Raw genomic sequence first — 25,016 nt, forward strand, 5'->3', positions numbered from 1 at the left:
GAGCGCCACATTAACTTACACGGCTTCCTGTTGAATGCCTTTGGCCAAGCAGAGCCACTCCCCTCTGTGTTAATATGCTGTAAATGTTTGACCTGAAACAGATGGTGTGAAGAAACAAACTGCGCTCCATCCTGTCTCGGTTTTAGTTGGATTTTATATTTCACAAAAATAATGAAAAAGGATGTATATTTTCCTGAGAGTGTCTGGAATTACGTTTGTTTCCCACTTGTGAGCCACAGAGAGGCAGCTGTTTCCTCTGAGTTGGTAAAAGATTTATGTCAGTGCATTTCGCAAGAGAACAAACGGATAGTTTGAGGAGAAGACTTTGCCTCATGCATTTGCTGCTGTTTTTCTGGTATATTCCCACAAGTAAAGGAGCCAGAGTCCTCTGTAAAAAATTATTGCAAACCTTTATTCAAAGAATACAGTGTTCTCATGGCATACATCTTTAAAAATATTCAATTTATTACAGATATGCAGCTGTTTTACGTGTGGTAGGTAACTAAACTGAAAATGAGACACTGACATCCTTTAAGCGGGTAAATATACAGTGATTTACTTTGAACTTTAAAAAAGGAAAAGTCCTCAAAAATATTTAAAAATCTTAATAACACCTAAAACATTTTTTTTTTCTTAGAATTTTTTTGTCTCTGTGTTGCAGCAGCGCTCAGCAGGTATCAGAGATGACCTCAATACTGTCTGGGAGTAGATTTAATCTCCGTTCCATGAACTGCGTTTCAAAAACAAAAGGTCACCTTATGAAAACCTGTTTCTCCCATTTCTTTAGAATTTGAACACTTTGTTTCACTGGCTTTTTCTTATGTGTAAAGAGTAGTAGGACCAGGGCTCTGGAACATAAAGAAAGTTGGGATATTTTTTGCGAAGCACCGGGTCGTTCCACAGATAGGCCACCCACAGAGACACCAGCAGCACAGTAATGCTGAAGCTATAAAAAAGAAAAGAGCCATTGCAGTCTGGGCCCAGGCCTTTACGATGTTGAAAAATCATCATGGCAAACATGGCGAGGAAAGTAAGGAGGAAGAGTTCGGTGATTTGCCCCTCAGTGACCAGGTACCTTTGAGAGAAGGAGGAGAAACAGAGTTTATTCTTCCAACATGTTATTTTGTTAAGCAATCAAAGGCAAAATGATAAAGTGACTATGATTAAAATGTGAAATCTAATTAATATTCCAAATGCTAAACCAATTATCATTGGACCAGAATCAAACTGTCGTCAAAGTTTCTACCTAGAAAAATATTAACAGGACCGAGTTTAATGGCAGGTTCATCTAGGGCTGTATGATACCAGGAAAATATGCACTAATGTTGGTTAATGTGGCGATGATGATGATAAGCCTTGCATTCCATTAAAAACAAGATATTCATCTAACCATGATCTTTCTGCTTTGGTTTGAATAAAAATATTGACTTTGGCTAGAAAGTGCAGGCAGGAGGAGAGGAGGAAAAATTCTTTACTTTGAGTCGAACAAGGTTTTAAAGAAAGTGTGCAAATCATAACAGCTGCAGATTAGGTAATCAAACCTGCATGGATATAAGGAGTGAGACCAACGTTTCCTTAAACAAAAAGCATTATAGTGTTGAATGCGGTTGTGAGAAACTGGGACACTCCAATAAATATTTGCTTAAATTAACTAAACAGTCTGATGTCATTTATTCAGGTTTATATAATTTTTTTTTCTTGTTAATGTAGGTTAAGAAATGTGCGTTACATCCTCAAATTCTCATGGAAGCTTAAAGGTTTGCACACTTTCCTGCAACTATCATTTTTATACATTTGCATTTTTGATGTTACAGTATACATGAGGCCCCTGGTCCTGCTCCTGCAAGGCATCCTCAAACCATCATACTTCTGGCTTTATGCTTCGGCCACCATTATTTTCCTTTGGTTTTATGTCCTTTAGTTTATGGTGTAATCTAAATTTTGGGTTTGTCTTTTATAAAAACAAAAAAAAAACTCTTTATGTTCTGAGCTCTGTCCAGCTGCTACATGTTATTCATAGAGAGCAACCATTTCATCTCTGCACATATCCCATATATGTGTATTAAGTTTGCAGTCTCTTTGTATGCTTCTTTTAATATCTTGCCACTTACTTTCAGGATAAACTACCTTGGACGACTAGATTTGGGTTTGTCAGCCAATTTCTTCTTTTTTTGATATATTTTCTAATAGTTTCCTGATAAATCTGACTAAATCATTCCAAGCTGTCCTCCAGATTTGAAATATGCTACTTAGGTCAGCAAACTGTTGTGTTTTTAAACTGCAGACCACAGCATCATTCTGTCAGGCTATTAGTGCCCTAAAGCATACCAGTTGTCACCCTCAGCAATCACATTTAGCAATCCCTGTTTGCCAGCAGCATCTCTGTGTCATCATTATTTGTAATCCACTGTAACGGGAACTATAAACACATTCGTCACTAAGACTTTGGCAGATGCATGTTTCTCTGTCACAGCATCATGACATGGTTTGGCAAGACAGAGTACTGAGAAGGGAGCAGCAGAGAAAAGCTGGAGAAAAGCCAGTTAGATGTTGGTCTGTAGAAAAGTGCCGTGTGACTCTGAGTGTGGCTCTATGGGAAAGATATGGTTGTTTAAATATGCTGGAAGTATGCTATTGATGATGATGAACTTTATTGTCCCAGAGGAAATTTATCTTGGGTGCAGACTCTGGCTGCTACATAGTCCAAATAGTGTGTCACACTACATTCACACATAAAAACGCTGCTATAGAATTTAAATTATAAAAAAGATAAATACATTAAAGAAGCATGTTACATTACATTCACAATTTATATATTTATATAAATAAAGACCCTACTATACAGAATCCGTTGTAAGATGAATTCATAAAAGAAGCATGTCAGTTTAGTTTAAAATGTTGGATACCATTGTCTATTTCACCATTTACTGTTGGATACTGTTTATTGTTTTGATGGAAAGTGGAACAATTAGTTCTTATAACTTATATTGTTTGGTTTTTCAAGTGTCTGCTTTATCGAATGTACAGAGTATTTTAACAGGACGGTGTAGATAAGTCTAATAAACATAACAGTTCTCACTGATTTTTTTTGGTTTAATAATAAAAAAAAAATCTAATTTTAAAGGTGTGAATCAATACATTTAAATATTATTCAAAGTAGAATTATTTCTGAAAATCAGTTTAAATTAGATTGGCTGGTCAGTGCTGCAGTGGGTAGCACTGCTGCCTTGCAGCAAGAAGGTCCTGGGTTTGATTCTCGGCCCGGGGTTTTTCTGCATGGAGTTTGCATGTTCTCCCTGGGCATGCGTGGGTTCTCTCCGGGTACTCCAGTTTGATCCCAGTCCAAAAACATGACCGTTAGGTTAATGGGCTTCTCTAAATTCTCCCTAGGTGTGAGTGTGTGCGAGAATGGTTGTTTGTCCTGTGTGTCTCTGTGTTGCCCCATGACAGGCTGGTGACCTGTCCAGGGTGAACCCCATAGACAGCTGGAGACAGGCACCAACACCCCCCGTTGACCCCGCTTGGGATAAGCCTGAAGGAAAATGGATGGATGGATGTTTAAATTAGAATCTTATATAGAGTCCTTCCACAGAGGGACATAACAAGATTGGGGAAGTATCGCTTAAACTTAGTGAAGACTCAAAATGTTTTTTCTTAAACATTAAAATATAACATACAGGAAGTTTTATCAAGAAATGTTATATAGAGGTGAGATTATTGCCCACACGATCAGTGAATGTCTGCTACATAAGTGTCTGGACAGCAGACGCCCTCCACTACACTGAAAAGGTTGTTGCTTAAGAAAGACGCTCTTTAAAGTGCTGTATGTAGATGTAATACAAACATTTAGTGGGAAGAAAATCTGGTAGAAAATGTACACAAGCAACATGGGAAATATTCATATTCAGAGGATTAAAACAAAGTTTGGGGGAGATTTAAAGTTTGTGGGCTTCAGCTAAATTTGGTGTTTAAGGAACCAGGAATCTTCTGGATGATTTACATCTGTGGTGATCTGGATATGTACTAATTCCGGCTTTGAGGTCCAAAGTGTATTCTTTAGTTACATTGTTAAGGACTATCAGCATGATCTCATAATTACCCTGTAGTGATTTTAGTTATGTTTTGATACATAGAAAATTATTTTAAAAGTCAAAATCTAACTTTATATGTCTTTCATAAAGAATTGTTACTCCTCTTCCAATCACTGAAAAGAGCAGACCGCTGTGAAATTCTTCAACATAAAGAACCCTAATATTATGGAAAACCCTTAAATAAACATTACTATGTTTCCTGTTTAATTTCACGAATACTCTGTCTTTATTACCTCCACCAAGGAGGTGATGATTTCAGTCGTGTTTGTCTTTCTGTTAGCAGGATTTATTAAAAAGTTATGAACAGATTTTCATAAAATTTTCAACCAATGAACAATCAGTTACAGTTTGGTGATGATCCAGATAATGATCAGGAAACAGGATTCTTTAAAGCATCGGACTCAAAAAGCAGTTTAAGCAGTTTTATATATAAAATCACAAGGAAGGGAGCCATGCCTCACTGGAAGTCTCATTCTGCCGACTGAAGAAGAAAGCCGAGCGAATGAAGTAGGTGAGAGCAGAACAGACACCAGAGGCTGCAGAGGCTTTTTACCAGAGGTGTTCCTCATGCCAAGGAACAATTCATTAAAATATCATAATAATCCAGATCATGATAGTTTTAGCTAAAGGTGTACGGTACAATATGAGGCGAATTTCACTTGCCGGAAGTCTGCGCCCTGTGAGTGCTTTTGCTATTTATTATTAAGTTAGATCATGCTTTACATTAACATGGCTTATGATTGCTAATATTTATTATGTTTATATTGATATGTCTGATCACCTGACTGAAATTAATGTTATCCATAGCTTCAATAAAAAAACTAAATGACATCATATGTTTCCAGGATCTGAGCAGCTAAACTGTCACATTTCTTTTGTTTCGACGTTTCTGAACCAGGAAATAAATTATTGTTTTATAATAGGAAAAAAGAACAAGATTCTTTCTTTGTGTTACAACATCTTCTTTCAAATGAAACAAATGCTTGCATTTCATTTGGAAATTAGGTCCCACACTCTGGGAGAGGAAAGTAGAGACAGAATCCACATTTTTTCAAGGCCAGTGTGAAATTTCTACGGTTAGTGAGGATTTGGATGCAGTCTCATCTGCTGGCTTTGGTTCACTGGGTTTTCTAAAGTGCAAACTCCTCATAGCTATCCATCAGGATATTTTTACGAGAGGTCATGCTTCCTTCTGCAGAGCAGGTTTACAGAGATGCTGGTTTCATTTCTAAGCAGGACTTGGTCCCTGGCAACACTGCCTCAGGCTCTCATCTAAAAAGCTTTAATGATTGACGAGGAAACCGTTTTTATTAAACCTGAGCAGAACCACAGACTGATCTCCTTCATGCCACGCTGCACTGATGCAATAATTCACATTAAAGGAGCCCTGATTAGGTAATCAGTGTGTTTACTATACAGCACATGGACAGACTCATGAGTATGATCACCAGTGTGAGACATTTGTGTGTGTGATTCATTCCTTATTCATTTGGTCATATGGGATTTAATTAGCTGTAAACCATAATTATCAAAGTTAAAAGAAATTAAAGATTAAGATAATTCTGTGTGGAACGAAGCAACACAATATGTTTCACTTTTCCAATTGTTGAAATATAGGCCGTTTTTCTGTGAGATTCACTTTTAATTAACATAGCATTAAATCAAAATTACATATAAGTCCTTTCCAATGTTTCCAATGTGCATGATGAGGAATCCCATCAAAAACTGACCAATAGTAGAGAGCGCTGGGTCCCAGTAACAGCCAACCTGAGATGGGGATTTTCTTCTCATCCTCTGACTTTGAGAAGCAGCCACTGAAGTAGAATAACAGAATGATGAAGAATGGAATATACCTGAAAGAAAACAAACATGCTCTTAGATGAAAATTTTCCTGCTCACCTTACATTTTGTAGAATGGTGATGTACTTAAGAGTGCAGTTTGGTTTAAATCTACATAATTGCACCAAATGGCTCCATCAAAGATCCGTTGCTAATCTCTGCCAAGGCTGTGGCACTTTAAAAACGAGTGAAAGCGGCGGAAAGATAAAAAGCATTAACGGTAGCCACGAGACAGACTAAAGATAATTAAATACGTTAATTGAAATGAACGGTTTTTAAACCAAAGAAGAGTAAAAACTTTACTGAAAAGAAACTTCAACTGTGTAACTTTTCAACTCAATCAGCAGCAACATTCATCAGATGTAATTTAAACAGCAGGAGGACCTTATTTACACAACCGTATTGGTGCAACACAAGTGGAACAAACTTAAAAACTAATAAAGTGTATTAAAGAAGAGCCTCTCCAGCCTTAAACTTGCATTATATAATAAGACTCATATAATGCAGTCCATTATATATGGACTTTGTATGTACTTTGCTTCAAGCCGCTTACATAGATTCATACTGATCACTGCCAATCGGACATCAAGGTCAGACATCTATTCAAATGTGAGGAAATCATATGGTTCTTATTGAAGGTCATGAAGCTGTTCAACTGATATCTATTCAAATGCAATCCACCAGATACAGCAGGGAGTTTATATTCAGACACCAAGGGTCGCTTCAATGAGGAAAGCTAAGGAACTTTATATATTTTCCAATAGTGTCTCTTAAAAGATAAGTATAGGATTGTGGAAGACATATTAACCAGCTGTCAGCCTGCGACCGGGAGAATGGCCTTATAAAAAATGTAAGATAATATTTCTCAGAATTCTTTGTCCTTTTCTCCTCCTCTTTAAACATGCTGAACTAATGATTGGTAATTAATGAAAAAGTGAAGGTTAACTCCGGGAGATTTGATGTTGCAGCTGCAGTCATTAGAGTCATCCGAATGTATTCACTTAAAATGTAAAAAAGGAATTTAGATGCCAGTCAATGTTTTGTACTTGACATCCTGGTTAGTAATTAGATAAGTGAATGAAGGTTGGGGTGCTGTAATAAAGTTACCATGATCTTACATCAAACTCCATCAAGAACCAAACATTTGTTGAATGCTTGAAATGCAAAAAGATTGACCTGCTGTCAAACCATTTACTGTTCTGCATCTCGGTATTTGGAAAAAAAATATATATATACTGTATATAAATGACAAACCTTGTGAAATAAAATAGGGCTACAGCTACCAATTATTTTAGTTTTTTTTAGTAATGTAGTCTTTTTTTCCAATGTTTCTAGCAGGAAATATTCTTAGCAAACTAATTTATCTTAATTGTGAGTTTGAGCTAAAAAGAAAAAAACACACCTGTTTGATATTTTAAATGAATTAAAATGGCTATGTAAAAGAAGTTCAATAGTTTGATAGTTCCGAAACTTTTTACCTTCTGACCACTTGACCAAATTATTGGTCAATTATAAAAATCTTTCAACAAATTAATCGACCTCAAGTAAATTAAACGAAGAAACCAAAGAAGTTGGTTTTATCCATTTTTAAGTGATGCATTTAATATCTTTGAGAACTTATATATTAATGTTTTTATCGTTTCATTTAATTTCTGCATTGGATCTAAAGACCCCCAACTGTTTAACTGGGGTCCAGCCATCAATTATTAATGAACTAAGTTAATTGATGATCATTTAAATACCTGACTAATTACAATGAAAAGGATTAATAGTGCTAACATAATGTCCTGTCTTTAAATAAAGATTGCTGCTTTTAAAACACCCATGTTCATTGTTATGGATATAGAGTATATCTAACTTATGCAGTGAAATTCACAGCCCTCTGCTGCATTCTGCAGTCTGGTTACTTCACCTTTCCCAGTCCTTTTATTTATTTTTATTTCTATTTATTATGTATTAAAGCAATAAATGGGCAAATGGAAATGAAAACTCGAATCCCAAGCTTCAACAAGGTGCTTGGACCATTAGGAGAAGAGGCTCTCATGACTCTGGCGGAGCTGATTTCCATGGTTCAGCGCAGACAGATTTAGGTTTTTTCAGTGCTGTATTCTTCTACTATATTTGACATTTTATTTAAGACTTTATTCCATGTTATTTTGAGTGAAGGTGCTGGTCCCTGCTAAAATGAGCACAGTTTGTAGCACGGGACACATTTGAATAATTTCAAACACTCAGAACTGGACACTCGGGCAGAGATTAGAACTGAATTTTGATGAGGTGCAAAAATGCCTGTGATAATAAATCCTCCCCTTAATTTCTCCACAGAACTAGGGCAGATGTAAAAGCTTCAGCCTACTTTGGACCAGGCCAGGATGCTTTGGAAATAACCTCATATTTCAGTAATGGTTTCTTATTCAAAGAATAACATCTGATATTTATTAGAATTTTTTGCCAAAACACAGATATTGTCTGTGCCCTCCGTCTCTGTGTTTGTACCAACATAATCTAGATTTAAACAGAAACAGATCATTACTCACTGCATAAAAACATATTCCGTATCCTGCAACATTTTAGAACACATTATGCAATAACCCTAAACACATACCACATTAAGTGTCCCAAGTGTTCATCGTAATAATACAGCAGCTCAAAGGAATCAATCTGTGAAGGAAGAGCAGAAACAATGGATCAATGACTGGAGCTCATCCAGCATCTGTAGATAAGTTTAACCAACAGTGCCCAAAGCTGAAACAGTGCGTTTCAGCTTTAGACAACATTGCCACCTACTGGTGTAGTACTCACCCTTATTCTGCTTTATTTCAAACCCACATTTATATAGAGTGCAAAAACATGGAGGCAGCAGAGTACGAAAAAAATGGGGGTGGAAATATAACAGATGCACATATTTTCAAACACTGCAGAAGGGATTAATTAGGAAGAAATTGTCTGAGTCACATTTGGCCCCTAATTATATGATTTTACCACAGAGAACCACAGAGAGCAGATCCTTAAAGAAAATATTCACACACTTAAACTAATTATTATATTAATGCACAAATCGCAACATTTTGATTTATTATTTTTTTATAACTTGACCCTTACAGTTTAGTATTTTAAGTCCAACCCCAATGTTTAAGATCTACAGGGAAATATAATCTAAGCAAATATAAAATTATATAAGGAAAAAGCTAAATCTACCCAAAACCATCACTCCTAACGAGACACTGTCTGCTCTTTTTACATTGAAAGAGCCTATTTACTGTATGGAGGTCAAAAAGGATCTCCATTAACGGAGATCCTTCTCCGTTAATGGAGACACAATATCTTAATTGGACACAATGGGGTCAAAAGTACAAACATATTGATACCGATTTAGTGTGGTATTTATATTAAAGAAAAATGTTGTTTGCATATTTTTGCTATTGTTAAATTAAGATTTGTAGGTTATTTATTTTTAACATTTATTAAAAAAGCATCTGCAATTCTGTTGAGAAAGCTTGCTCCATTTTGAGATTGTACTTTTTTTATAAGCTCAATCATTTGTAAATTATTATTCCAGTGATATTAAATGTTTTCCTGTAAATGGATATAGTTTGAAATTGTACTATCATGACAGAAAGTAAACTGTGATTATGACCAGCAGAAAAGCTGCAACCTTAAACAGATTTTAGATCAGCTCTGATTTTCTGCGCTGAATGTGGAATACTGAAAACGGCCTTCATCAGCCCATGACGCAGAGGCAAAATGACAGACTGCTTTCTGGCTTTGCCTTATTAATATTTCCAAGAATCTATTGGCACTGAGATAGAAAAACCTTTCAGAATGAAAGAGTTATTGTGAATCAAATAGCTTGTTAGAGAGCTCATAGAAGGCATGTTTCCATCTCCTGATCGGTATCTCCTGATTGTTGTCAGAGCAACGGTGATGTTCTGAAACTAGCATTGAGAATCAGAGCCAATTTAAAGATGTGAATTAACTCACAGGTCACACACTCCGCCGGAGAGGAATAATTACATATCTAACTTCTCATCTCTTGCTGTCAGATGACAGTAACAGGTTAAGAAGAATCTGGCTTTCCCTCCTGCTGAGACAAACCTGAATGAACCCTAATTGATCTCCAGATGCGCTGCGTGTTGGCGGGCAGACACCATCACGCTTGTTTATAAAGTCGCCGAAGGAAGGCAACATATTTTAGGAAAACAATTTTTTGACAAATGAAGAGCTTGGAGGATTAACAGAGATACACTTCTAATGCTGACAAGACTTTGAAAACATTACAATGTTTTCCCAGTTCGCCTGTGATGGGGTTTCCCTGAGTCTTACCAGTGACGCTGGTTTGAGGTCTTTGATGATGGGGTTTTCTCTGACTGACAGGTGGAGCTGGTAGCCGCTCAGGATGAGCCGGTGATTGATGGAGTCCCCCACCAGGTGGATGCTGGCCCCCATGACGAAAGTGACGATGCAGAGGTGGACGGCTGTGCGGGAGACGGGCCTAGGAGTGCGCTCGATCAGCTGGAAGGAGCAGAACACCTCGCTTGCTTTAATACCAGCTGTGTTAGAACAGACCAGTCCTGTTGGGATTCTGACAACTTTAACAGTATTGTGATGCATTTTCTCCCTCACTCTTCGAACTTTTATTTGTTTCTGCTAAGCTCCACTGGCTTTTGTTCTTACTGCCAGCTGTCTAGTTTCTCCTTTATTTCAAGCGAGCATCTGCTGTAAATGTAATGAATAATTCATTGCAGGGGAATTGATCTTAGTTTAATAACCTGGTCCCACAAGAAAATGTCAAACCCAAAAATAAAAATAAAATGCATGCTTGGTTTCAGGTGTTGTATATTCTCTTTGCTTTGCTGTTCTTTGTTAGTGATACTGGGTAAATAAATCTCATAGAACAAACACACCTACCTGCCTTCATAACTAGTTGCAGTATTATTACTGTTTAAATAGTCGTAACATTTATTCTCATAATGTTACGACTTTATTCTCGTAATGTTACGATTTTCTTCTTGTAATTTCTTTCTATTCTTTGTAAATAGATAGAAAAACATTTAGAGGCGACTGATCAGCCTTGCTGTAATCAGGATGAGCCGATACCGATATGTGGCACTTATCTTAAAGCTATAGTGGAGGATGTTCTTTTTCCGGATGGATCATCAAAATAAGTGTTCCTTCTAATTTTCAATCATTCTGGTGATATGTTTATGTAAGGCCGTCCTATGTGCTTGTCCCCATTTTCACTTACCGATGGCGAGACGAATATAGCGGAAAAATTGCAAATCTTCTTTCCGAAAGTGCAAGATGGAGTATTAGGGCCAGTCTAGTGATTTTTTATTTATTTATTTCGATAATAAAGTCGTAACATTACGAGAATAAAGTCATAGCATCAATTAGAATAATGATGAAAAATAACGAGAATGATAACCCGTTTCAAAGAAAGCTTTGAGCTCTGATCAGCATATGACGGCCAACCAGCTCCACCAAACAGTAGCCTGAGTCCTCTTTGACATACTGCCCGATTTAATGCTGGTGCTAAAAGATTTCCTTATTTGTCAAACCAATTCCCAAGTATAACTTCACGTGATGCTTCACATTCCTCATTTTAAGGAAGAAAGTACTTCTTGTAAGAGTTGTCATAAAATACAACATTATTGTCCTAATATTAGGACTTTATTCTAATAATATTACGACTTTATTCTCGTATTTTTACGACTTTATTCTCATAATGTTACGACTTTATTCTTGTAATTTCATGAATTTATTCTCGTAATATTATGACTTTATTCTCAAAAAAAAGAAAAAAAAAAAAAGAAAAGAAAATCTTTAGCCTGGCCCTAATCCTCCGTCATATGAGTGATGCAAACAGCAACATTTAAACAGAGCGTGCACGAGGAGAAATTGACTTGTGCAAGCATGTAATAGACGTTTCCTCTCAGGAATGGGTGCAGGGTTGTGCAAGTGCATGTGGAGAGGGCGGGTCTTTTTCAAAACTTTGAAAAAAATCCTCAACTATACCTTTAATCTCAAAGCTCATCTACCTGCAAAGGTCTGAGAATCAATCAATGCTTTAAGTGTTTCATTTATATTTAAGAGGGAAATTGTTTTTTTTACTGATCTTTACATTACATTACAATATACAAAACAATTAAAGCACTAAAAGTAGCACCTTTTCTACTCACAGAAATACGTCACCCAATTTTGAAGATTCATGTAATTTAATTACATTACAAATTCCTATTTACTATTTTTATTTTTTTTATTTTACCATAAACCTATTTAATAATCCTTACATGGTGCATATTCATTCAATAAATATAGTTTTTGTCAGGTTTATGTATTTAGAATTAATAAAGTAATCAAAAATATACTTACTCAAAATTAATATGAATTAGTGTATCTATTTCAAATACATAGTTTATTTTTCTGAATTCTGTAAAAATCTGAATTACCTACAAATGAATATTCATCATGCATGATTTATATAATAAGTTTGCAGGACAATTATCTAAAAAAAAAAAGTAAATGTTATGTAATAATAGTACATCAATCTTAAAATGTGGGTGAAATATATATAATTAATAATAAATAAGTGTATCAGAGTATAAAACACGGATGCTTACCAACAAACATGACAGTCTTGGTGCTTTGATATGCAACTGTTAACAAGGTAGAGAGGCTCCAAAGTGTCTCTGGCTTAAACTTGGACATTTTTTAAAATATCTCAAATTATGCCAATTACTCCTGAATTTGACTTTTTTAAATCTAATTAACTATAAGTCTTCTGGCAGTTTTTACTCATTCTGTGCTCCTAAATTCATTTTAGCAGCTCTTTTAAAAAGTAATTCAACATAGCAATAAAAAAAAAAAACCTTCAAAGATTCCCTTATCTAATTAGTTTTAATCAAAAGCAGGCAATTAGGTTTCAACTCCAGCTTTATAAACTAAAGAATTATCAGATCAGAGCTACAACTGCTTCTATATCATCATACAATAGATTGTAATTAATAAACAGATAACAGAAATGAGTGGAGAGCAGACTTTTAATGTATGTTTCTTTGATAAGATTCATATTTCTTTCTCGATTTGAAGTACACCCTAATCTTTTCTTTGAAAACTACAGTCACTCGCTTTAATTGGTAATAACGTTAATAACAGAACATTAGTGCAGCTACACAATGACTGCATTCCTGCTTAAACTGGAGGGAAAGCATTGATCTCTGCCTAAGTTCTTACCCTATCGATGAGACGCTAAACTAAAGAGTAAATAATAAAGCTAACTAACTTGATGCATGCTGCTCATAGGTCCAAACCTTCATGACTGAGTGTTATCAGAACATCTTCTAAACAGACCACGTCATTTCAGGGTGAAAACTGTACTTTTTTTTCCACTTCTGTTACATACTTATACTGATGTACAGTACTTGGTATAAGGATTTTTTATGCAGCCAACCAGTTCTTTCCTAAACTCAAAGATGTAATAAAAGGTCACAGCTGACAGAAAATGTGTGGTTTCGCCTTAAGAGAATCTTAAAACTAATATAAGCGCCAATGTTGATAATAAACAATTGATTAGGAACTGACTGATACCACACAAATCTACAGTTTTTATTATGTGGAGCAGGTGGTAGCACTGTGCCTTTGGGGCAAGATCCTGGGTTTAAAATAAGGTCAAATGATTTTGCCAAATGTCAAAATTGCAACTTTCTTCCCAACCAAACCAAGTTGTGATTGTGATTCAGATTTCCGTTTACACTAACTAAAAGCATGTAGATGTTTCAATGTTTCACACGGTTTCATTGTTTTCATGACCTTAAAAGCTTCTTTTGTCCGGAGTCGCAGGACTTTACTGTCAAGGCTGATTTATACTCAGAAACCAGGTCGACTGCGTTTGTGTCGCAGTGAATGCTATTGTGCCCCCGCCCCTTCCGCAGACACTCTGCTGCACCTCTGAAAAATTGTAGGTGACCACAGACAGGAGGACTCTGATTGGTCAAATCTACATCCGCTCTACACTATGCGTATCTCCTGTTTGGTATCTTAACGGCTTGTTTTGTTTGTATGACTGCCATTGTGGAAAACGACTCGTGAAGATGGACCAGCTAGAAGAGCGAGGTGCGCGAGAACGCTGGGACCCTTTTTCCACCTGGATCCCTGCTCCTTTTCGCCCTCATGTCCCTCATTTTTTGAACAAACTTGCCTCCACACCCTCACCGCCTCTGCCATATCTAGTTCCAAATCTAGTTCCTGAAAGTACCTCTTGCGTTTTGGAGTGGAATAACATAGAGCAGACCATGCTTCAATATTGGGTATAAATAAAAAATTTCTGCGACAAGCTCACTGCGACGCACTGCTGCGGGAGTATAACCAGCCTTTTACTGCTAGCATGAATGGATCTGCAAAGATGGCCCTTTGAAGATTGTTTGATGAGAAAACCGAAACCTCGGTAGTTTAGCACCGATGCATCTACAAGCCTGTAACCTATTTTACTGAATTTACTTTGGGTCAGAAGTTCCTGCGCTGTTCTGTGGATGTGACATCAAGCCCATCCATTAGTTAAATGGGTCTGAACTGGCAAACAATCAAAGTATTATATTCAAGATGGATTTTGTGGATAATCAGAAGCAACCGGCGTCCAGTTCAACTCAGTCGCCAATGGCAACTGCACATAAGGTGAAAAAAGTAAAAAGAAAAAAACCTTGAAAGTACGAGCACGAGTTACGAACCAGAGCAGAAAACTTCTGCAGTTCTGCATTTTCGCCACAGGTGGCAGTATCATTAGCAAAATATGAAATGTCTCTTTAAGAGTATTGCTGCTACTTAAATTTTTTGGAGTGATATTAGTGGAGGTCAGTGTCTAACTGCTGTTAAATGGAACAAAACCAAATTGAATGCCTTTTAAATTCCTGAACTGTGATAATATTCCAAAGTGTGGATTATTACACCAAGATCTGAGGCCAGTCTCTATTCCATCTCTATTCCAAGTGTGCTGTATTATCAAACATATGCAAAATGTTGGCGTTTGCCTTAATATATATTTGTGATGATCTGAAAGAAAAAACCACTCTGAACTATTTAAAAAGAAAATCTAACGGATACTAGTAAAGGTGCAGAGCATCATCACAGTTTAATGCAAACCGTCTAGTAGGACATTTCAAAAGCTATATAAATGATAAGGAAGCTTTGGTTATAAAGGCTTTAGAGCACCTGCAAAAAGCTGATTTATTCTTACCAAAGAGCCGTGTGCTTAATATTTACCTTCAGCATTAGAAATGGTGTAATGACATTGTAGGCCATGTGGAAATAGTCTCCAGCACTTGGCTTGTTCAGAGGAAACCATTCCAGGGGAAGGACGATCTAGAAACATGCAAAAAACTTTTGTATTTATACCTAAACTCGGGTTGATTCTATCCAACAATATCAAAGTACATATTAGGAGCTTAAGGTTCGGCATACCATGGCGATAGGTCTTCCAAAATCAAGTATCCAGTTCTGCAGAGTCAGGCAGAACCACAGGTCAAAGTGAAAGGAAGAAGTTTTCCTCGCCGGGACATTTTCCTTACAAACACCAGCAATGCTGTAAAAGAAAAAAAAATGCAACACAAATAAAAAACCAAAACAAAAAGGGCTGCATCCCACAGACTGGATTAGAATAAACTGCTGCTCATACCACTACAATCATTTGAAAATAAAGTATGGCCTTTTACAGGTATCTGGTTTTATAAACAGCTCCTCGTTAAGTATTCACAGAAAGAATGGATGATAATCATTTATTTAATTAAAAAAGACTATATATATAATATACACATTTATCAATGAGAGAATTTGAATTATAAAACCATACATCATTCATCATATATCTGTTCTGCTCCTTATTTCCTGATTTCAGAATACTGGTGCTCATGAATTTCCTGACTGATACAAGTGATCATGTTGTTTTGTTAACAGCTGTGCAGTTTCCACAGATCAGGTAGGGAGGGGGCGTTATGGCTCCATCTATGCAGCTACCTTGCCAGAATGAGTGAATACCTCCAAATACCTGGCAGGACCGTGTGGCTGCATGTCAAATTAAACATTTTTGCATCTGATGAGATAGAAATTACACTTTTAGGTATTTGGGCATCCGATTACATCCTAGTATCTGACAAACATGCTGGTTAGTAGGGCTGCTTTGCTGCTGAAAGGCTTGCAAACCTTGAACTAACCAGCAGATCCATGAATAAAGCTCTTTACCAAAATATTCCAGAGGAATGCCCAGCCATCATTTTTTTAGCTGGAAAAGCGATCCAAAGCATCGCATGAATTCCATCTCTGAATGGCGGCAGTGAGATGCCAAAGCAGCACCCTAAAAAGGTCATCCAAAAACCTGTTTAACATGGTTTGAATAAATCTATTCCACAAAGAGTGGCTCAAAATACCCTTAAGATGCCAAAACAGACCAATTATCACAAACATCTGACTTCAGCTGTAGCTGCACAGCGTGGCTCAACCTGTTATTTCACACACAGGCTGGATTATTTGGATAACATTTTACCTTAATAGATGAAATAATTACTGGAAAACTGTAATTTTTATTCATTCGAGTAACCGTAGGTAGGTAAATGTGTTTTGTTTTTTTTCCAACTCTCCAGGCTGCCTGAAACACTCATGATGCGATCCAAAGCAATGACAGCAGCTCCCGCTGTGCCCCTTTATAACTCTCCAGCATCTCTTTAATCTGAGACGCACTGATGCAAATGATATGTTGAATCGTGTCAGATCTGTAGATGGTCCTTCACTCTCATCCAAAACACACAAGGATTCACAGTGTGTGATAATTGCATCCTTGACTGTCTGGAATGTTGGCTAAAGAATCAAATTTGTATCTGTGTTTGATGAGTTTTCACCTTTGTTCTGTTCAGGACGGAAGCCAACCAACTCTTCATTATGTTCATGTTGGGTCTGAGCATCTAGTAAATGCTCCGTCTGTGCACTTGCCAACACTCATGGTTTTGGGTTTTTTTCCATATGCCTGCAGTTACATGACAGCACGAATGCACTGTTAAGTGTTTGCTGTTTTAGTTTGTTTCTACTTTATTCACTTGATCTGTCATTATGACTTCAGTTTTAATCCAATTTCAAAATAACAAAATCCAGGCTTTTTTTTGTCAAAATTCAAAACAAGATTATAAAAAAAAACACATGTAGAAAAAGTGCTCTTATATAATCACAATTAAAACATTTCTGAATGATATGCCTCTTTATCATGGTGTTAATGGAAACTTGCCATTGCATTTAGTACCTGTTTTTTTTTCTCTGCTCTGAGGGTTGAAGCTATTAGTCGTCATGGGAACAAACCACATCATCTGCATTCATTATGCTGGAAACAATAGTTTCTCTATTGGTAGGTTTACATTCACTTTACCTGTATGAAAGGATTACAATTACTTTCAATATGATATACCTAGTTCTATTTTAAAATCACTAAAAGATGCTAATTTAAGGAAATAAGATATTGGGGGAATCCATAGACGCTGAATGTTTGTGTGTCTCTATTTCTACATTAAGATAAATGCAGAACATTTTCTACTTTAACAAATGATATTTATTTATTTATTGACTAGATATGACTAAACATCCACTCAGTGCTGGGTAATTTCTGAAATGGCAAACAATGGAGAGGAAGTTGATTGTTATAAAAGTTCAACCTGCTCCTCGTCTACAACACTTTGGGAAAATGAAAATATAAAATCAGGGCTGACTGTTCACAAATCAAAAGCAACTATTACTGAAATAAATATTGTATCCTGGCTGTTTTTTTTTTTTTTACTAAGTCCGTGTTTTTAATTCACCATTTTTTGTGTCTGGATCCGTGAATCCTGACATGAATTGTTGCAGGAATAAACCTTTTGTTATGATATGATCTTTATATTCATCTACCAATTCAGTGTTTGTTATGGAAATAGTATTTTCACTGTACTTTATCACTGAGTGGGACTTAAATTCTGTTGTAAATGTACCTAATGAGACTAAGATACAATTGAAACGGTAGTCTGTATGTTAGTATCCTATATGATGTTGTGGGCTGCAGAGGGTGGCACTGCTGCCTTGCAACAAGAACGTTCCGGGTTCAATTCCCGACCCGGGGTCTTTCTGCATGGAGTGGAGTTTGCATGTTCTCTCTGAGCATGCGTGGGTTCTCTCCAGGTACGCCAGCTTCCTCCTAAAGTCCAAAAACATGACTGTTGGGTTAAATGGCTTCTCTAAATTCTCCTTAGGTGTGAGTGTGTACGTGAATGGTTCTTTGCCCTGTTTGTCTCAGTGTTGTTTGATAGTGCTGGTGCCGATCTCCAGCTGTCAAGGCACCAGCAACTCTCACGATTGGGATAAGTGTGACAGAAAATGGATGGATGATGGCCTGTGTTGGGCTACACAAAAGTTAGCTCTTTTGCCTTGCTGCAAGAACGACCTTGGTTTCATTCCAGGTCTTCGGTGAAATTGTACATAAATAACAACTTAAATAAAAACTTATCAAATAATCAATTTATGTAGATATTAGTACTTGTAAATATCAATTTTATGGAGAATGTTTATTGATACAAGTAATGACGATGGAAAAGATTTATGCCCCATAACTCAAAACTGAAAGAATTTTATCCACTATACATTTTATATAGAGAACACAGATCTTTAAATATATGCATCTATTTGTTAGCAAAGGCTGTAGGAAAGTATAGTTAGTCTTTATTTTGAAAATATGGATATTTTGCTCGTTCATTTTCCTGTTGGAACAGTGTAGATTGATCCTGGGGTTCTGGCACCTATCTGCCTTAGGCCACCCCTCAGTGTACATTGGTCATTGCCTGGCCACCCTTATAAAAATGTTCTGGCCCCGCCTCTGCAGTTTGACGGATTGATCACCATAGGTGTGATTGTGTGTGTGCATGGACTAGCAACCTGTCCAAGCTTTACCCCTCCTTTAGACTTCTGGAGATAGACACTAGAGGACTGTGATCCTGATGGACATTGGTCTGTGTTTAAAAAAAAAAAACTTCAAACTGAGTTTGGACAAAATAGGTGTTTTGTATACTTGGAAATGAAATAGCTTTGATTTTCTTGAGTTCCCTTTTGTAAATTAGTGAGGCTACTAAATAAAATAAAAAAAAGTGCACATACAGAAACATAGAGACTTACTGGCAGTGGTTCACATCATTTCCTTCCAATTCTTAGGGTGGCTAATGGAAAATTTTAATTTAATCTTATTATAATAATCTTATCATGAAAACAAATCACAGTTGTTCAAAGCTGGCACCACGAAAGCTCTCATATATTAAACCTAATGTGCTTTATTAACCAATTTTATCAAGAAACAGTTTGCATTTTCTGATTGCAATTCCAATGTTTGTTTTTTTTTAGCTTTTTACATTTTATGTCTGACTTCAACAGTTCAGAATTGTATTTTACCACAGTAAAACTTCTTTGTTAAAGGCTGTTTGCTAGGTTTTAAATAAGAATGGCAACGTATTTAATGACAATGTTATAAACAACCATTTCAGTAGTTATTCAATGATAGTCTATTTTCCGGGGTGTATCTGAATGCACCATGAAGGCTCCAGGAGAAGCCGTAAAACACAGAGTAGAGCAGCAATCGGTTTTTAGGGATTCTGGGACGGGGTCGCGTGACTGCAGATTGGACCACGGTGTGAAACTCGACACAACACAGCTACACGGACCATCAGTTGGCTGTGCTATAGAGCCGTATACGTCTAAACAATCAGGAAATCGGGATAAAGGAAATCATAACAGCGCAGACGGTCCAAACCTGTGTAAATTGTTGCCTCGACGTTTTCGTACATTCTGCATTGGAGGTTCCGGTTAAACGGTCTCTCTTTTATCAGTGAAGCAAGAAAAAAGCCGGTGTCCAAATTACAAGAGCTTAAGGCGTCTAAAGTTTATTGAAACTGATAGAAGCGTTTTTCACTTCCTTGTTAGCATTTTGGCTCCGCCCATTCCAGTAATCCTCCAATCAAAGAGCAGAACATGGAGGGAGGAGTAAACTCAAAACCGCTAAATTATTCCGTTTTAAGACTATAGCTGAATTATTAACAATAATAACACTCTTAAATAAGCTGTAAAAAATAATTAAATCAATTCATCCTTATCACATAATCCATAGAAACGAAGTATGTTATATAAGTATAAATATTTTTCAAATCACAATAGTTAAGCTTTAGTGTCAAATATTATATTATATATTATTTGTGGTATATATTATTTGTGGTTATATACATATACATCAGTGAGGAAAAATCAGAATAAAATATATTAATTAGCTTATTTATTTAAAAATTTTCAAATTTATTCATTTATTGCTTATTGCAACTAATGAGCAGAAGGTGACCCTCCTAGAAACAGCACTTCCTCATTTGCATAGTGAGGCAGAAATGCATACAGAAATGTAAAAATGACAGGCAGAAATAAATAGCACTGAGGAAATAAATAGAGTAAAAAATGCAAAGGAAGAATAAAAAAGTAAAAAATATTATATCATGCACAGAAATAAATACTTTTAAAAAAAAGTAATAAATAAAGTTGAAAATTATAACAGACAATAAATAAGGTAATTATTACAAAGGCTAATAAATAAAGAAGCTAAATAAAAGTGATTCATACATTTATGTCTCACTGTATAATTCCATTTCTTCCTGCATGTATTTGTTTATTGTACTTTTGGGGACAAATAATTCTATGCTTATGTATTTATTGAGCATTTATTTATTTCTGTATTTATTTTTAACTATTGCATAGTTGATCCTCTATACAGAACAGCTGTCCTGACACTTGAAAAACACTTTTCAACCACATTTTAGCTGCTTTAGATCAAGCTTCTAATATTACAAATATTACAATTTTATGGGTGTGTAGGGGAAAGGTAAATAGGATAAAATGTTGCCATTTTAATACAAACAGCTGGTGAGAATTTAAGTAACAGTAAAAACTGTTTCAACCATCCCCGCTCTTCTACATGGAGTGACAAGACTCTAAATGAACTTTTTCGAATTACAGCTTCATTGTATTACATTCAGATTTGTTTTAAAGATTGCAAAATTAGTAAAAAAATATATATATGTTTTTTTTTTAGATTATGACCTGTCATGTTAAAAGCCTTTTTAGCAGCCTTTTTTAGATTGCAATATTGTAAGTCGGCGTATTTTCTCTGAGCTTTCCCAACACTACGCATCAACCGTTTAATGGATATTACCTTACACTGTGTTTTGAAAATAAAAACAAACATGTAACAGAATTCTGTAAACAACATTTTCATTATTTTCATTTTTATAGCTTTTGCTGAGAGTTGAATTAAAGTTTTCTTTATTTAACCAAAAGGCCGAATGTGGGCTATTTTTCTATTTTCAGCAACAGATCAGCAAAATTTACTTTGAAAGACTTGTCATAATTAACCTGCACTTTTTTATATATATATATATATCTAATTAGTACATGCAATCCTCTGTGTGGCTGGGTAACATCACAAGGTGACCTGCAGTCAGCATTTTTTTTTTTTTTTTTTTACAGCTAATTATTCAAAGGCAAGAGTTTCTCATCTCAGTGTTGGTGTTAATGAGAGAAATTTAAAGAAGTTAATTAAAAATAGCCTAAAGCCAAACTATCTCTAATTAAGGCTATTTTTATGTTCATTCTCATCTGAGCAAATATTAACCATAACCTGTTCCACCATCCTTATTCCAATGTAAAACAATGTCTACTATCAATCCTTCACTTTGCATGAAACAAAGTTGTGGATATGTCTCGAGTGGACAGTGTAGAGGACAGAGAGACAGAATTCTGGATGCTATTTCTGGGCTACATGTTGGAAAGACCACAATAGTGGCTGCTACCTATATCAAATGTAGTAAAGTTTAAATTATTAACTATTCATTCTCTCTGTATCTCGTTGAACACATGTCCAATATGTAGCTGTGCAATTTCTATTCCTGAAAATGTCAAATTGTTATACAAATGCATCAATTGGAAATAAATAGTTTATCTGCCTCTATCGCTAATAGAAGTTAGCACCACAACAATTAATGTTGCTATTTCGACCTGTTTTCCACCTAGTAGGTAAAATGTACTGAAGTCTGATTGGAAATTATTTCCAGGATTAAGCCCTGAAATCCACATTGAATAATACAGCATAAGGAAGGACTGTAAATACTTTGAATCAAGATGTCTTAGTCACTTCAATTAATCGACGTAGAATTTGACTTGTTTCTTTTCCCAAAAAAAGGTTAAAAAACAATCCTCTGGACTTTGTTGTTTTTTAACCTTATTTGAATGACTATGACCTGGATGACCAAGAATCTTCACCAGCACATTGTTTCTATCCACCATGTGGATGTGGTATGAAATAATTTGGTCTCATTGTACAGAAGATGTCCAATAAATACACACAAACTGCATTGGGAAGGTTCCACTATCACATCTTTAATGTTGATAATATGATTGGATTTTTCACATTTTGTAAGTAATTAAACAGGATTGATGATCCATTTAAAAGATTCAGATAACCAGTCATTTATTTCATGTTGGTTTGTAGTTTGCACAATCCCACTAAGAGTCAGGGACTTTTATTTACAAAGCAACAAAAATCTGGAAGTTGAAAACTGCAGGAGGTCAGTTGAACTTTCTGGTTGGTCTGAGGGAGAAAGGAGACTGATCAGGAAGGAGTTGGTTGTTGACAACTGATTACTGATTGATCTGCTTACTTGAGAGATGAAGGGGAGGCAGCATGGATGTGTAGGGGTTTTATTTAGCTGACTTTGCAGACTGTGGCCCAGAGGTCCAGGAGAAGGTGAGTGAGATCTAAGAGCATTGGTACTTGCAAGAGAGGTCGTGCAGGAGAGCGGGAAGGCAGGTGATGAAGACTGAGAACTGCTGCACAGGTAAGACCTTTTCCATGAAGATCGGAAATGAAAAAAAAAAGTTTACTGGGTGCATGGAACAATAACAGAGTCAGCATCAAAAGAGATTAACAAGAAGACAAATTTCAACAAGATGAATATTCCTGGTTAAGGTCTTTGTCTGGAATACTATCAGAGGTAATCATCCGGCAAACAGAGATGATTCTTCGCCTCCTTTTATACTGGCACGTCATCTTGATTGAAAAATGTTCTCAGGTGTGCTGCAACACACTGCACTGAAACCTTCCATATCAATTCCCTTTGCACCATAACATTAAACTGGTTTACCTTTATAAACAGAACTGTTCATTTTACTGCTGTAAGCTGTTCATTTACTGTTGAAAAGCTGTATGCATTGACATATTGTTTTGTATGCACTCTGTTAATACAAGATGAAAATAAAGTTTGTCTAAGTAACACGGGTCAGCTTAGCCACCGCAAAGATCCTCTGTGTGACAGGAAGCTCACTCTCACAAGAAAAACAGAAAAAAAACCCAGAGATCCTAACAATTAGCTGGATAACAAGCACGGAACCTTAATTGTCATGTACTAAAACATGAAACATAAAATCGCTCATTCAAACAATTTTGTCTCAAAGACTAACCAAACTAAACCTGAGGCCTCACATTTCCTTTGAGTTCTTTTTTTATTTCTCTTCTTGTTCAAGACTTCTGAAAATATTTTCCTTTTAATTAAGGTGATTTAAACCCTTAGCAACAAAGACAGAAGACGTTGCCATTTAGAATAAAACTTTTTTTTTTTTTTTTATCCACAGGCCGTTAATTACAGGTTGCAATTAGTGCAACAAGCCTTCATCTTACCATGCCATGAGCAATTTTTGATTATAAACTCTGCAGGCTATTATTCTGAAAGTCACCATGTTAAATGATTTGTGGTTACATAGGAGTTGCCATGGCGCCACAAATGAAACATTTTCATGATTTAAGCCTGTGTTTTTTTCTTTAAAAATAAATGCTTTTTAAAGAGAAAATGTTTATATAAGGACTAAATAACAACCTGTTTGCATGAGACAGGAAGCAACTTCTGCCTGCTAAATGCTTTTGATTTGACGTGTATAGAAATATAAAACTCTTAATAGTTCCTTGGTGCAGACTATTGAAAATGACCTTCCCTTTGAGGGAGAGCAGGCTCTGACATGGTGGTGCATTATGCAGAGGAATCCTGATTTGAAAAAAACAAGCCTTGAGGAAAAAATGACATACCTCCCCTTTACTGTCATCATAACTGAGCAACTTCTTGAAATGCCAACAATCCCGCCGTACATCCGTCCGTACATCTCAAAAGAAAGACTATCTGTTCACTACAAAATTGTCAACAAAGGACTTAAATTCCTGGTTCACGGCTTTTTTTTTTAGCTTCAAAAATTATTTTTAACATTCACTCCAACAAATCGTAGTCACAGTACTGTACCTCTGTGAGTAGTTTTGTTTTGACCTACTGGTATTGGTTTAATCTGAGTTTAATGAAAAGATATAAATGATCATGAATAAATATAAAGTTAAGCTAAGAATTAAATTTAAATTTCAACACCAGCTTTCAATTTATTGAAGCTGTGAAATATTGATGTCAGAAAGATAATCACTCATGCTCAGTCACTGTTAATGCTTATCACACATGTACCTCTGTATAGAAGAGAGAACATAGTTAAACTTCACTTCTTGAGCAGTCAAGCTTTTGTGTACTTTTAATTATAGCGGGCTTTCTCCTGGATGAGTAAAATCCCTCTGACATTTGATGTGCAGTACAGTGATCCAGCCTTTGTCACAAATTGATGAAAAGTAATGTTTGACTTCAGGGTCACATTCAGCAATGCAATATGCAGCACTTTAATCTTCTAAAGGTTGGTATATAACAGAATGTAGGTGAAAAGAAAAGCCTCTTTTTCATGCTTGGAGGCCTTAAAGTCAATGCTTCCCAAAGGGTTAAATATCGCCAAGAACCTGTTTATAACTGTCTGAGGAATAATTAAAATGAAAAACTGGTTTACTGGTAAAGGTAAACATGGCTATATTATAATCAAACAGCTTGGTTTCTGACCTTCATAAAAAAATAAAAAGAAAGAAAGGATAAGCATCAACATGAGAACTCATTTATTCACATCTGTTTGTTTTGTTTTGTTTTGTTTTGT

General features: G+C 35.9%; 1 protein-coding gene across 1 annotated transcript; it reads right to left on the reverse strand.

Moving 5' to 3' along the window:
- Positions 1-391: 391 nt before the first annotated feature.
- cln6a (CLN6 transmembrane ER protein a) lies at positions 392-19,920 on the reverse strand. Its single transcript, XM_038289790.1, has 7 exons — positions 19,729-19,920; positions 15,384-15,504; positions 15,186-15,284; positions 10,254-10,442; positions 8,536-8,591; positions 5,822-5,944; positions 392-1,075 (listed from the first exon to the last, which is right to left on the reverse strand). Exons 1-7 carry the CDS (start codon positions 19,767-19,769, stop codon positions 805-807), a joined length of 900 nt encoding a protein of 299 aa, XP_038145718.1. The 5' UTR covers positions 19,770-19,920; the 3' UTR covers positions 392-804.
- Positions 19,921-25,016: the final 5,096 nt, after the last annotated feature.

This window comes from Cyprinodon tularosa, unplaced genomic scaffold, assembly GCF_016077235.1.
Source record: "Cyprinodon tularosa strain WSP-4 unplaced genomic scaffold, ASM1607723v1 ctg272, whole genome shotgun sequence".
NCBI lineage: Eukaryota > Metazoa > Chordata > Actinopteri > Cyprinodontiformes > Cyprinodontidae > Cyprinodon > Cyprinodon tularosa.

Bases quoted from the DNA above. Each gene is read 5' to 3' on its own strand.
- cln6a (XM_038289790.1), bottom strand. From the start codon at position 19,769: ATGCAGAATGTACGAAAACGTCGAGGCAACAATTTACACAG. The intron at 15,505-19,728 runs GTTTGGACCGTC...TTTCTTTTACAG, and splicing joins CGAGGCAACAATTTACACAG to CATTGCTGGTGTTTGTAAGG. The intron at 5,945-8,535 runs GTATGTGTTTAG...GTTTTCTTTCAG, and splicing joins CACTTGGGACACTTAATGTG to GTATATTCCATTCTTCATCA.